Here is a 15251-nt window from a genome sequence, read left to right on the forward strand (position 1 = left end):
TGAACACTGTGGGCGGGAATTCCGGCCGCATCGGATCCCGGTGGATCCCGGTGGATCCCGGCGAGGAGGGTCAGGTGTAGAGGCGCACGGTGCCGTCGGCGCCGGCGGAGAAGAGCCAGGGCTGCTGGGGGTGGAAGGCGACGTCGAGGACGCCGAGGTCGAGCGTGGGCGCGTGGCCCTTGAGCACCTTGAGCGGCACCAGCAGCGCGTTCTGCAGCAGGTCACTGCCGGGAGGAGCAGCCGGAGTCAGCCAGCGCCGCCGGAACCGGGATTATCCCAGCGGGAACGGGGATGAGGGGAGCGGGGATGGGGATTATGGGAGCGGGGATGGGGATGATGGGAGTGGGAACGGGAATTACCACAGCGGGAATCCGCCACCGCCGCCGGAAGGGGGATTATCCGAGCGGGAATGGGGATTATGGGAGTGAGGATGGGAATTGTGGGAGTGGGGATGGGAATTGTGGGAGTGGGAATGGGGATTGTGGGAGTGGGAATGGGGATTATGGGAGTGGGAATGGGGATTATGGGAGTGGGAATGGGGATTATGGGAGTGGGAATGGGGATTGTGGGAGTGGGGATGGGGATTATGGGAGTGGGAATGGGAATTATGGGAGTGGGAATGGGGATGATGGGAGTGGGGATGGGGATGATGGGAGTGGGAATGGGAATTGTGGGAGTGGGGATGGGGATTATGGGAGTGGGAATGGGGATTATGGGAGTGGGAATGGGAATTGTGGGAGTGAGGATGGGAATTGTGGGAGTGGGAATGGGAATGATGGGAGTGGGGGTGGGAATTATGGGAGTGGGGATGGGGATTATGGGAGTGGGAATGGGGATTGTGGGAGTGGGAATGGGAATTATGGGAGTGGGAATGGGAATTATGGGAGTGGGGATGGGGATGATGGGAGTGGGAACGGGAATGATGGGAGTGGGAATGGGAATTACCACAGCGGGAATCCGCCACCGCCGCCAGAACGGGGATTATCCGAGCGGGAATGGGGATTATGGGAGTGAGGATGGGAATTGTGGGAGTGGGAATGGGAATGATGGGAGTGGGAATGGGAATTGTGGGAGTGGGGATGGGAATTGTGGGAGTGGGGATGGGGATTGTGGGAGTGAGGATGGGAATTATGGGAGTGGGGATGGGGATTGTGGGAGTGGGAATGGGAATGATGGGAGTGGGAATGGGGATTATGGGAGCGGGAATGGGAATGATGGGAGTGGGAACGGGAATTACCACAGCGGGAATCCGCCACCGCCGCCGGAACGGGGATTATCCGAGCGGGAATGGGGATTATGGGAGTGAGGATGGGAATTGTGGGAGTGGGAATGGGAATTATGGGAGTGGGGATGGGGATTGTGGGAGTGAGGATGGGAATTGTGGGAGTGGGAATGGGAATGATGGGAGTGGGGATGGGAATTATGGGAGTGGGGATGGGGATTGTGGGAGTGGGGATGGGAATTATGGGAGTGGGAATGGGAATTACCACAGCGGGAATCCACCACCGCCGCCGGAACGGGGATTATCCGAGCGGGAATGGGAATTATGGGAGTGGGGATGGGAATTGTGGGAGTGGGAATGGGAATTGTGGGAGTGGGAATGGGGATTGTGGGAGTGGGGATGGGGATTGTGGGAGTGGGGATGGGAATTGTGGGAGTGGGGATGGGAATTATGGGAGTGGGAACGGGAATTACCACAGCGGGAATCCGCCACCGCTGCTGGAACGGGGAGTATCCGAGCGGGAATGGGGATTATGGGAGTGGGGATGGGAATTGTGGGAGTGGGAATGGGAATTATGGGAGTGGGAATGGGGATTGTGGGAGTGGGGATGGGAATTATGGGAGTGGGGATGGGGATTGTGGGAGTGAGGATGGGGATGATGGGAGTGGGAATGGGGATGATGGGAGTGGGAATGGGAATTATGGGAGTGGGGATGGGAATTGTGGGAGTGGGAATGGGAATTATGGGAGTGGGAATGGGGATGATGGGAGCGGGGATGGGAATTGTGGGAGTGGGAATGGGGATTGTGGGAGTGGGGATGGGGATTATGGGAGTGGGAATGGGGATTATGGGAGTGGGAATGGGGATGATGGGAGTGGGGATGGGGATTATGGGAGTGGGAATGGGAATGATGGGAGTGGGAATGGGAATTACCACAGCGGGAATCCACCACCGCCGCCGGAACGGGGATTATCCGAGCGGGAATGGGGATTATGGGAGTGAGGATGGGGATGATGGGAGTGGGAATGGGAATTATGGGAGTGGGAATGGGGATTGTGGGAGTGGGAATGGGGATGATGGGAGTGGGAGTGGGGATGATGGGAGTGGGAACGGGAATGATGGGAGCGGGAATGGGAATGATGGGAGTGGGAATGGGGATTGTGGGAGTGGGGATGGGAATTGTGGGAGTGGGGATGGGAATTGTGGGAGTGGGAATGGGGATTGTGGGAGTGGGGATGGGAATTATGGGAGTGGGGATGGGGATTGTGGGAGTGGGAATGGGGATGATGGGAGCGGGGATGGGGGATTATGGGAGTGAGGATGGGAATTGTGGGAGTGGGAATGGGGATTGTGGGAGTGGGGATGGGGATTATGGGAGTGGGAATGGGGATGATGGGAGTGGGAATGGGAATTGTGGGAGTGGGAATGGGAATTCCTGGAGTTCCGCCCACCATGGGGGTCCCAAAACGCTGCTCCCACCCCAGAGCCCAACGGGAGGGACCCGATCCCGGAGATCTTTGGGATCCAATCCCGGGTAACTCCAGGATCCCCCAAACCACCCCAAGGAGCCCAAAAAGAGGGATCGGATCCCGGATATCTTTTGGATCCATTCCCGGATAATCTTTGGGATCCAATCCCGGATATCTTTGGGATCCAATCCCGGATATCATTGGGATCCAATCCCGGGTAATTCCGGGATCCCCCAAACCACCCCAAGGAGCCCAAAAAAAGGGGTCCAATCCCAGATATTTTTGGGATCCAATCCCGGGTAATTCCGGGATCCCCCAAACCACCCCGAGGAGCCCAAAAAGAGGGATCGGATCCCGGCGATCCCGGCGATCCCGGCGATCCGTACTTGTAGACCATGCCGTGGCAGACGATGACGGTGCCGTCGTCGGAGCCGGAGGCGAAGAGCGGATAGCGGCGGTGGAACGCCACGGAGCGCAGGGCGCGGCGGTGGTGCCTGGAAAGCGGGAAATCAGCGGGGAACGCCGGGATAACGGCCCGGGAAAAACCGGGAAAACGGCCTGGGATAACGGGGATAATGGCCCAGGGAAAACCGGGATAATGGCCTGGGATAACAGGGTTAACGGCCAAGGAAAACCGGGATAACGGCCTGGGATAATGGGGATAATGGCCTGGGGAAACTGGGATAATGGCCTGGGATAACGGCCATGGATAAGAGGGATAACGGCCTGGGGAAAACCGGGATAACAGCCTGGGATAATGGGGATAATGGCACAGGGAAAACCAGGATAATGGCCTGGGATAACGGGGATAACAGCCCAGGAAAACCGGGATAACAGCCTGGGATAACAGGGATAATGGCCCAGGGAAACTGGGATAACAGCCTGGGATAACAGGGATAATGGCCCAGGGAAAACCAGGATAATGGCCAGGGATAACGGCCCAGGAAAACCGGGATAATGGCCTGGGATAACGGCCCAGGAAAACCGGGATAACGGCCTGGGATAACAGGGTTAACGGTCGGGGAAAACCGGGATAACGGCCTGGGATAACAGGGATAACAGCCCAGGAAAACCGGGATAATGGCCTGGGATAATGGGGATAATGGCCCAGGGAAAACCAGGATAATGGCCTGGGATAACGGCCCAGGAAAACCGGGATAATGGCCTGGGATAACGGGGATAATGGCCCAGGGAAAACCAGGATAATGGCCTGGGAAAATGGGGATAACGGCCAGGGAAAACCAGGAGAATGGCCTGGGATAATGGGGATAACGGCCCAGGAAAACTGGGATAACGGCCTGGGATAATGGGGATAACAGCCCAGGAAAACCGGGATAACGGCCTGGGATAACAACCCTGGATAATTCGGGATAACAACCCCGGATAATTCGGGATAACAACCTGGGATAATTCGGGATAAAAACCCCAGATAACTTGGGATAACAACCCCGGATAATTCGGGATAACAACCCCAGATAATTCGGGATAACAACCCCGGATAATTCGGGATAACAACCCCAGATTACTTGGGATAACAACCCCGGATAATTCGGGATAACAACCTGGGATAATTCGGGATAACAACCCCGGATAACTTGGGATAACAACCCCGGATAATTCGGGATAACAACCCTGGATAACTTGGGATAACAACCCCAGATAATTCGGGATAAAAACCCCGGATAATTCGGGATAACAACCCTGGAAAACTTGGGATAACAACCCCGGATAATTCGGGATAACAACCTGGGATAATTCGGGATAACAACCCCGGATAATTCGGGATAACAACCCTGGAAAATTCGGGATAACAACCCTGGATAACTTGGGATAACAACCCCAGATAATTCGGGATAACAACCCCGGATAATTCGGGATAACAACCCCAGATAATTCGGGATAACAACCTGGGATAATTCGGGATAACAACCTGGGATAATTCGGGATAACAACCCCAGATAACTTGGGATAACAACCCCAGATAATTCAGGATAACAACCCCGGATAACTTGGGATAACAACCCTGGAAAACTTGGGATAACAACCCCGGATAATTTGGGATAACAACCTGGGATAATTCGGGATAACAACCCCAGATAATTCGGGATAACAACCCTGGAAAATTCGGGATAACAACCCTGGATAACTTGGGATAACAACCCCAGATAATTCGGGATAACAACCCCGGATAATTCGGGATAACAACCCTGGATAACTTGGGATAACAACCCCGGATAATTCGGGATAACAACCCCAGATAATTCGGGATAACAACCGAGATAATTCGGGATAACAACCCCAGATAATTCGGGATAACAACCCTGGATAATTCGGGATAACAACCTGGGATAATTCGGGATAACAACCCCAGATAATTCGGGATAACAACCCTGGAAAATTCGGGATAACAACCCTGGATAACTTGGGATAACAACCCTGGATAATTCGGGATAACAACCCCGGATAATTCGGGATAACAACCCTGGATAACTTGGGATAACAACCCCGGATAATTCGGGATAACAACCCCGGATAATTCGGGATAACAACCCCGGATAACTTGGGATAACAACCCCGGATAATTCGGGATAACAACCCCGGATAACTTGGGATAACAACCCCGGATAACTCGGGATAACAACCCCGGATAATTCGGGATAACAACCCCGGATAACTTGGGATAACAACCCCGGATAATTCGGGATAACAACCCTGGATTACTCGGGATAACAACCCCAGATAATTCGGGATAACAACCCCGGATTACTTGGGATAACAGACCAACCCAGGCCTCCCATCCCCACAGAAACCCGGCCCAAACCGGGATTTCCGGCTACCACCGAGCGCCGGGACGCTCCCGGCATAACCCCAGCGGATCCCAGCCGATCCCAACAGATCCCAGCACCTCCACAGACTCGGGAACCCAGCGGGAATTCCGGGACTCACCGGAGCACCCGGTAGGGCCGCGTGGACAGGTCCAGGTCAAACCAGGCCAGTTTGCTGTCGTAGCTGCCGCAGATGACGTTGTCCCCTACGGAAGAGCGCCGGGCTCAGCGGGACTCGGCTCCGGCCATCCCTCGGGAACGGCGGCATTCCCGGGAATCCCGGCGCCCCCCCGTTCGTACCTCCGGGATGCACGGCCATGCTGGAGATCCACTGGCAGTTGCTCTGGAGCTTCTTGGTGAGCTCCTGGCGGAGCAGGTTGTAGACGCGCACGGAGCGCTGCGAGGCCACCAGGAAATAGGGCCGGAGCGGGTGGAAACGCACGCACTGGATCATTCCCGGGCTTTTCCGGAAGGGATCCTGGCTCCAGCGGCGGCTGCTCTGGTGGATCAGCACCTGGCGGCTGCCGGGATTGCGGAGCACCGAGGCCCAGTAATCGCCCTTGGCGTGCCACGTCACCTGCGTCACCGGCTGCCGGAGGGATACGGGGTGTGGGAATGGGATATGGGATGTGGGATACGGGGTGTGGGATGTGGGATACGGGGTGTGGGAATGGGATATGGGATGTGGGATGTGGGATGTGGGATATGGGATGTGGGATGTGGGAATGGGATATGGGATGTGGGATGTGGGAATGGGATATGGGATGTGGGATACGGGGTGTGGGATATGGGATACGGGGTGTGGGAATGGGATATGGGATACGGGGTGTGGGATGTGGGATACGGGGTGTGGGATGTGGGAATGGGATATGGGATGTGGGATGTGGGATATGGGATATGGGATGTGGGATATGGGATATGGGATGTGGGATATGGGATGTGGGATACAGGATGTGGGATACAGGATGTGGGATATGGGATATGGGATGTGGGATATGGGATACGTGAATGGGATATGGGAATGGGATATGGGATACAGGTGAGATCCCGACCCTCCGGATCATCCCAGAGCTCCCCAGGGCGGGAATGGGGATGGGATGCGGGATATGGGATAGGGGTGAGATCCCGTGATCCCGATCTTCTGGATCATCCCGGGGCTCCCCAGAGCGGGAATGGAGGGATTTGGGAAGGGGTGAGAGCGGGGTTCGGTCGGAGGGTCCAGGGATGGGAATGGGAAGGGAATGGGATGGGAATGGGGATGGGAATGGGAATGGGATGGGAACGGGATGGGAATGGGATGGGAATGGGAATGGGATGGGAATGGGATGGGAATGGGAATGGGATTGGGATGGGAATGGGATTGGATGGGATTGGGAATGGGATTGGGATGGGAATGGGAATGGGATGGGATGGGATTGGGAATGGGATTGGGATGGGAATGGGAATGGGATGGGATTGGGAATGGGATTGGGATGGGAATGGGATGGGAATTGGATTGGGATGGGAATGGGATGAGATGGGATGGGATGGGAATGGGGATGGGGATGGGGATGGGAATGGGAACGGGAATGGGATGGGATGGGAATGGGAATGGGAATGGGAATGGGATGGGATGGGATGGGATGGGAATGGGGATGGGAATTGGATTGGGATGGGAATGGGATGAGATGGGATGGGATGGGATGGAATTGGAATGGGGATGGGGATGGGAATGGGGATGGGACGGGTAAAATCCCAACCCTCCGGATCATCCCGGAGCTCCCTGGAGCGGGAACGGAGGGATTTGGGAAGGGCTGAGAGCGGGGTTTGGTTGGTGGGAATGGGAAGAAGGGAATGGGGAATTCCCGGGAGAAAAGTGGGATCGAAGGGATCCAGGAGGGATCCAGGGCGGGATCTGCTGGCAGGGAACAGGGACAGGAGCAGAGGGAGCGGCCTCGGGCTGGGATTTTCGGGAATATCCCCCTGGAATTGCGGGCAAACGGGGATGGGCGGCCTCGGGAAGCAGGGCAGGGCCGGAGGCCGGGGATTCCCGGGAAAAGCTGGGAAAAGGGGCCAATCCCAGCTGGAATTCCGGCGGCTCCGAGGAGCCGGGAAATGTTCCCGGGGATCCCCGGAATGTGGGGCTGGGGAGAATCCCCCTCCCCCACCCCCTGGGAAAGGCTCCGGGATTGCCGGGAATGGGAAGGGATTCGGGGATGGACAAGGAGCCTCCGGACTGCGGGGATCCCTCCCTTGGGATGCGGAGCAGGGACCAAGGATCCCCTGGGAATTCTGTCCCTCGGGATGCAACACGGGAACGAGGATCCTGCCAGGATCCCGGGCTGGGATTGATCCCACAACCTCCCAGATCCTGGGAATGCCGATCCCACACAGATCCTGGGAATTCCGATCCCACCCAGATCCCGGGAATGCCGATCCCCCCCAGATTCTGGGAATGCCGATCCCCCCAAGATCCCGGGAATGCCGATCCCCCCAAATCCTGGGAATGCCGATCCCACCAGATCCTGGGAATGCCGATCCCACCCAGATCCTGGGAATGCTGATCCCACCCCGATCCTGGGAATGCCGATCCCCCCAAATCCTGGGAATGCCGATCCCACCCGGATCCTGGGAATGCCGATCCCACCCGGATCCTGGGAATGCTGATCCCACCCAGATCCCGGGAATGCCGATCCCCCCCAGATTCTGGGAATGCTGATCCCCCCCAGATCCCGGGAATGCCGATCCCCCCAAATCCTGGGAATGCCGATCCCACCAGATCCTGGGAATGCCGATCCCACCCAGATCCTGGGAATGCTGATCCCACCCCGATCCTGGGAATGCCGATCCCCCCAAATCCTGGGAATGCCGATCCCACCCGGATCCTGGGAATGCCGATCCCACCCGGATCCTGGGAATGCTGATCCCACCCAGATCCCGGGAATGCCGATCCCACCCCAGATCCTGGGAATTCCGATCCCACCCAGATCCCGGGAATGCTGATCCCACCCAGATCCTGGGAATCCCGATCCCACCCAGATCCCGGGAATTCCGATCCCACCCAGATCCCGGGAATGCCGATCCCACCCAGATCCTGGGAATCCCGATCCCACCCAGATCCCGGGAATGCCGATCCCCCCAAATCCTGGGAATGCTGATCCTGCCCAAATCCTGGGAATGCCGATCCCCCCAGATCCCGGGAATCCCAATCTCTCCCCAAATCCTGGGAATGCCGATCCCACCACCCCTGAATCCCGGGAATGCCAATCCCACCCAAATCCCGGGAATGCCGATCCCACCCAAATCCCGGCAATGCCAATCCCACCCAAATCCCGGGAATGCCGATCCCACCCAAATCCCGGCAATGCCAATCCCACCCAAATCCCGGGAATGCCGATCCCACCCAAATCCCGGCAATGCCGATCCCCCCACCCCTGAATCCCGGGAATGCCGATCCCACCTTGCCGTGCTGCACCAGCAGCCGGATCCCCTTCCCGCGCTCCTCGGGGCCGGCCGGGATCCAGCGGACGGGCTGGATCCGCTCCTCCTCCGGAGCCTCCCAGGAATCCAGGAGCTGATCCGTGGCCGCCACCAGCAGCCGGTCCCCGAGGCCCGGATTCACCAGGAGCACCTGCTCATCCCTAGGGAATGGGATTGGGATCGGGATCAGGGGGAATCCGGGATCAGGGAAGCCTCCCCTGGAGCTCCTGCTCATCCCTAGGGAATGGGATTGGGCAAAATCCGGGATCAGGGGGAAATCGGGGATCAGGGAACCCTTCCTGGAGCTCCTGCTCATCCCTGGGGAATGGGATTGGGATCAGGGGAATCTGGGATCAGGGGGAAATCAGGGATCAAGGAATCCTCTGGGATCAGGGAACCCTCCCTGGAGCTCCTGCTCATCCCTGGGGAATGGGATTGGGATCAGAGGGAAATCTGGGATCAGGGGAAATCTGGGATCAGGGAACCCTCCCCTGGAGCAGCTGCTCATCCCTAGGGAACGGGATTGGGATTGGGATCGGGATCAGGGGAAATCCGGGATCAGGGGGAAATCCAGGATCAGGGAACACTCCCTTGGAGCTCCTGCTCATCCCTAGGGAATGGGATCGGGGAAAATCTGGGATCAGGGGGAAATCAGGGATCAAGGAATCCTCTGCGATCAGTGAACCCTCCCTGGAGCTCCTGCTCATCCCTGGGGAATGGGATCAGGGGAAATCTGGGATCAGGGGGAAATCCAGGATCAAGGAATCCTCTGGGATCAGGGAACCCTCCCTGGAGCAGCTGCTCATCCCTGGGGAATGGGATTGGGATCGGGATCAGGGGGAAATCTGGGATCAGGGGGAAACCTGGGATCAAGGAATCCTCTTGTGGGATCGGGATTGGGACGCAGGGAGGGATTTGTGGGATCTGCCAGGTGCCAGGACATTCAACGGGGAGGGATTGAGGAGGGAAGTGGGAGGGAAAAAGGAGGGAATAAGTTGGGAATAGGGAGGGGAAAAAAAAGAGGGAATAAAGAGGGATAAGGATGGAAAAAGGAGGGGATTAGGGAGTTAGGAGGGGATTAAGGAGTTAGGAGGGGATTAGGGAATTAGGAGGGGTTTAGGAGGGGAAAAACCAGGAATTAGGAAGAAATTGGGAGGGAATTGGGGGAGATGAAAGGAGTTAGGAGGGGATTAGGGAATTAGGAGAGAATTAGGGAGTTAGGAGGGGATTAAGGAGTTAGGAGGGGATTAGGGAGTTAGAAGGGGTTTAGGAGGGAATAAGAAGAGGGAAAAGGAGGATCCAGCACCATTCCCGAGGCAGGGAATGATGGCTGCGGCCCCGGAGGAGCCCCCGGGCTGGGAAATGGGAACACCGGGATGGATTCGGCCGATCCCGACTGAACTGCGGATCCGGGATCCCTGATCCCGAGGGAATCCGGGAAGGATCCCGGGGAACTCACACAGCCACGGCCACCAGGGAGATGCTGGGATTGGGATTCCAGGCCACGCTCTTGACCACGGATCCGACGGGAAGGGTGCGGAGGCAGCGGGCGCTGCTCACCTCCCAGAAACGCAGCGTGCCGTCGTCGGAGCCTGGGACGGGATGGGATTGGGATTGGGATGGGATTGGGATGGGATTGGGATGGGGATGGGTTCGGGATTGGGATGGGGATGGGATGGGATTGGGATTGGAATGGGATGGGATGGGATGGGAGAGGGATGGGAATGAGAATGGGAATGGGAATGGGATTGGATAGGATTGGGATTGGGGATGGGATGGGACGGGATTGGGATGGGATGGCGGATGGGATTGGGATTGGGATTGGGTTCGGAATGGGATGGGATGGGAATGGGATTGGGTTTGGAATGGGATGGGATTGGGATTGGGAATGGGGATGGGAATAGGGATTGGGGATGCGAATGGGAATGGGATTGGGAGTGCCATGGGATTGGAGTGGGATGGGGATTGGGATGGGAGTGGAATGGGAATTGGGATTGGATCGGATTGGGATTAGGGTGGGGATGGGATGGAAATGGGATTGGGATTGGGATGGGAATGGGATGGGATTGGGAATGGGATGGGATTGGGATTGGGATGGGAATGGGAATGGAAATGGGGATGGGATGGGAGTGGGATGGGAATGGGATTGAGATTGGATTGGATTGGGATTAGGATGGGGAAGGGATGGGAATGAGAATAGGGATTGGGGATGCGAATGGGATTAGGAATGGGATTGGGAAAGGGATGGGATTGGGATGATTGGGATTGGATTGGGTTTGGGATGGGAGTGAGATTGGGATTGGGAATGGGGATGGGAATAGGGATTGGTGATGGGAATGGGAATGGGATTGGTAGTGGGATGGGATGGGAGTGGGATGGGAATGGGATGGGATTGGGATGGGATTGGATCGGATTGGGATTAGGGTGGGGATGGGATGGAAATGGGATTGGGATGGGAATGGGATGTAAATGGGAATGGGATGGGATTGGGATTGGGATTGGGATGGGATGGGAATGGGAATAGGGATTGGGGATGCGAATGGGATTAGGAATGGGATTGGGAAAGGGATGGGATTGGGATGATTGGGATTGGATTGGGTTTGGGATGGGAGTGGGATTGGGATTGGGAATGGGGATGGGAATAGGGATTGGTGATGGGAATGGGAATGGGATTGGTAGTGGGATGGGATGGGAGTGGGATGGGAATGGGATGGGATTGGGATGGGATTGGATCGGATTGGGATTAGGGTGGGGATGGGATGGGAATGGGATGTAAATGGGAATGGGATGGGATTGGGATTGGGATTGGGATGGGATGGGAATGGGAATAGGGATTGGGGATGCGAATGGGATTAGGAATGGGATTGGGAAAGGGATGGGATTGGGATGATTGGGATTGGATTGGGTTTGGGATGGGAGTGGGATTGGGATTGGGAATGGGGATGGGAATAGGGATTGGTGATGGGAATGGGAATGGGATTGGTAGTGGGATGGGATGGGAGTGGGATGGGAATGGGATGGGATTGGGATGGGATTGGATCGGATTGGGATTAGGGTGGGGATGGGATGGGAATGGGATGTAATTGGGAATGGGATGGGATTGGGATTGGGATTGGGATGGGATGGGAATGGGAATAGGGATTGGGGATGGGAATGGGATTAGGAATGGGATTGGGAATTGGATGGGATTGGGATTGGAATTGGGGTTGGGATGGGATGGGATCAGGATTGGGAAGGGATGGGGATGGGATGGAATGGGATTGGGATTTGGAATGGGATTGGGATTGGGAATGGGGATGGGATTGGGAGTGCGATGGGATGGGATGGGATGGGAATAGGAATGGGAATGGGATTGGGATGGGATTTGGATTGGGATTGAGAACGGGAATGGGAACGGGATTGGGAATGGGAACAGGAATGGGATGGGAACGGGAATGGGAACAGGAACGGGAATGGGAACGGGAATGGGAACGGGTATGGGAAGGGGAATGGGAGCAGGAACGGGAACGGGAACGGGAACGGGAATGGGAACGGGAATGGGAACGGGAACGGGAATGGGAACGGGAAGGGGAATGGGAACGGGAACGGGAATGGGAATGGGAACAGGAATGGGAATGGGAATGGGAATGGGAACGGGAATGGGAACGGGAATGGGAATGGGAACGGGAATGGGAATGGAAACCCGAATGGGAACGGGAATGGGATGGGAATGGGAATGGAAACCCGAATGGGAACGGGAATGGGATGGGAATGGGAACAGGAGGAGCCATTCCCTGGCAGCCGCCATTCCCTTCCCAGCGCCTGAGATTCCCTGGCACTCCCAATTCCCAGTGGCCGCGATTCCCTGAGGTTCCCTGAGATTCCCTGAGATTCCCTGAGGTTCCCTGAGATCCCCCAGAATTCCCTGTCTGCCCCAATTCCCAATCCCTCTCCTGCCCCATCACACCATCCCCATCCCATTCCCAGAATTCCCTTCCCATTCCCATCCCATTCCCATCCCAATCCCAATCCCAATCCCATCCCATTCCCATCCATCCCATTGCCATCCCATTCCCAGAATTCCCATTCCCATCCCCATTCCCATCCCATTCCCATCCCATCCCATCCCATCCCATCCCATCCCATCCCATTCCCAGAATTCCCATCCCATTCCCATCCCATCCCATCCCATTCCCATCCCATTCCATCCCATCCCATTCCATCCCATTCCCAGAATTCCCATCCCATCCCATCCCATTCCCATCCCCATTCCCATCCCATCCCATTCGCAGAATTCCCAGAATTCCCATTCCCATCCCATTCCCATCCCATTCCCAATCTCATCCCATCCCATTCCCAGAATTCCCATCCCCATCCCTCCCATTCCCAGAGTTCCCATTCCCATCCCATTCCCAATCCCATCCCATTCCCAGAATTCCCATCCCATTCCCAGAATTCCCATCCCATTCCCATTCCCATTCCCACCCCATTCCCATTCCCATCCCATCCCATCCCATCCCATTCCATTCCCAGAATTCCCATTCCATTCCCACCCCATTCCCATCCCATCCCATCCCATCCCATCCCCAGAATTCCCATTCCCATCCCATCCCACCCCACCCCATTCCCATTCCCAGAATTCCCATTCCCATTCCCAGAATTCCCATTCCCAGAATTCCCATTCCCAGAATTCCCAGAATTCCCATTCCCATCCCAGCAGCTCTCCTGCTCTCCCACCCATGGCTGTTCCAGGGGCAGGAACCCCAGGATCGGGATCGGGATCGGGATCACGCCATCGTTTTTCCCGCCTGATCTCCGCCCCATTCCCAAACCAGAGCCAGGAATTCCAGGTGGAGCAGCCCGAGCTGGAAAACGGCTCCGTGGGCCGGGAATTGCAGCCGTTCCCAAATTCCAACCGCTCCCATTCCCCGTTCCCGAATTCCCAGTACCTCCCATTCCCCGTTCCCAGTTCCCAGCCGCTCCCATTCCCGGGAATTCCCGATCCGGGGGCGGATCCGTACCTGACACCAACCACTGCCCAGTGGGGGACACGCTCAGGGTCCGGACCAGGCTGGAATGGCCGCGGTAAATCTGGGAAAAAAACAGGGAATGAGGGAGAATCCCGAATCCTCGGAGTTCCGGGGCTCCTCCCTGGGAGCCTCCGGAATCCTCGGGAAGGGAGGAGGGATTTGGGATCTGGAGGGAGCACGGGATTTGGGATCTGGCAGCCCTGAACCCAAATCCCACAGGGATGGGAAATCCTGGGAATGGGGATCCCCAAATCCCGGCCCCGAGCCCATCCCACACCCCCAGCGATGGGAAATCCCAAAAAAATCCCCAAAAATCCCCAAAAATCCCAAATCCTGGCCCTGATCCCATCCCAAATCCACAGGGATGGGAAATCCTGGGAATGGGGATCCCAAATCCCGGCCCTGAGCCCATCCCACCCCCCCAGCGATGGCGATTCCAGCCGGGAATGGCCGCTCCAGCCCGGAATTCCAGCCCGTGCAGCCCTTTCCAGGGCGATATTCCCGAAAATCCCAGCCCAAGGCCGCTCCCTCTGCTCCTGTCCCTGTTCCCTGCCAGCAGATCCCGCCCTGGATCCCTCCTGGATCCCTTCGATCCCACTTTTCTCCCGGGAATCCCCGGCCTCACTCCCTTCCCTGCTTCCCGAGGCCGCCCATCCCCGCGATTCCGGGGCGATATTCCCGGAAAAAAATCCCCGTCCCCAGCTCCGCTCCTCCCTCACCAGGGCCTGCGTGGTCGGGAAGGGCTGCAGATCCCGCGGCCTCGGAAGTTTGGGAATGAGATCCTCGGGATCCACGTTGACCTGCGGGATGACACCAATCCCGGCTGCTCCAACCCTCCGGAGCTTCCCGGGAAACCATTCCCAGCTCCGTTCTCCAGCCGGGAATCTCCCCCCCCCCCCGCCCGCATTCCCGGCGTTCCCAGCCCCTCATTCCCGGTTTTTTTTTATTTTTCCCGGGATGATCCGGGATTTCCCCACCCGCATCTTGCGCTGCCGGGGGCACAGGTAGAGGTCGAGGCAGCGCTCGAAGCGCTCGTGGATGAAGCGGGAATAGGCGGGAACGGCGCGGAGGCTCCGGAATTTCTGCGGGATGAAGTTCAGGCGCCGCTCGGCCGGCTCCTGCTGCTCCCAGGCCAGTTTCTGCGGGAATGGGAATTCTGGGAATTCTGGGAATGGGGATGGGGATGGGGGATGGGATGGGATGGGATGGGGGAAGGGATGGGATTGGGATGCGGGAAGGGATGGGATTGGGATTGGGAATGGAATTG

General features: G+C 57.1%; 1 protein-coding gene across 1 annotated transcript in view; it reads right to left on the minus strand.

Annotated features, from left to right (window-relative positions):
- The window catches only part of BOP1 (BOP1 ribosomal biogenesis factor), a 132225-nt gene continuing 116974 nt past the window's right edge, over window positions 1-15251 (minus strand). The window contains exons 8-16 of the mRNA XM_082284760.1: window positions 14962-15123; window positions 14704-14784; window positions 13976-14045; window positions 10435-10567; window positions 8956-9136; window positions 5817-6105; window positions 5638-5722; window positions 3078-3185; window positions 1-224 (exon numbers count right to left, since the gene is read on the minus strand). Of these exons, the coding sequence (XP_082140886.1) occupies window positions 71-224; window positions 3078-3185; window positions 5638-5722; window positions 5817-6105; window positions 8956-9136; window positions 10435-10567; window positions 13976-14045; window positions 14704-14784; window positions 14962-15123 (1263 nt within the window). The 3' untranslated portion in view covers window positions 1-70. The remainder of the gene's footprint in view (window positions 225-3077; window positions 3186-5637; window positions 5723-5816; window positions 6106-8955; window positions 9137-10434; window positions 10568-13975; window positions 14046-14703; window positions 14785-14961; window positions 15124-15251) is intronic.

Source organism: Coloeus monedula, assembly GCF_965178545.1.
Source record: "Coloeus monedula genome assembly, chromosome: 1".
Lineage (NCBI taxonomy): Eukaryota > Metazoa > Chordata > Aves > Passeriformes > Corvidae > Coloeus > Coloeus monedula.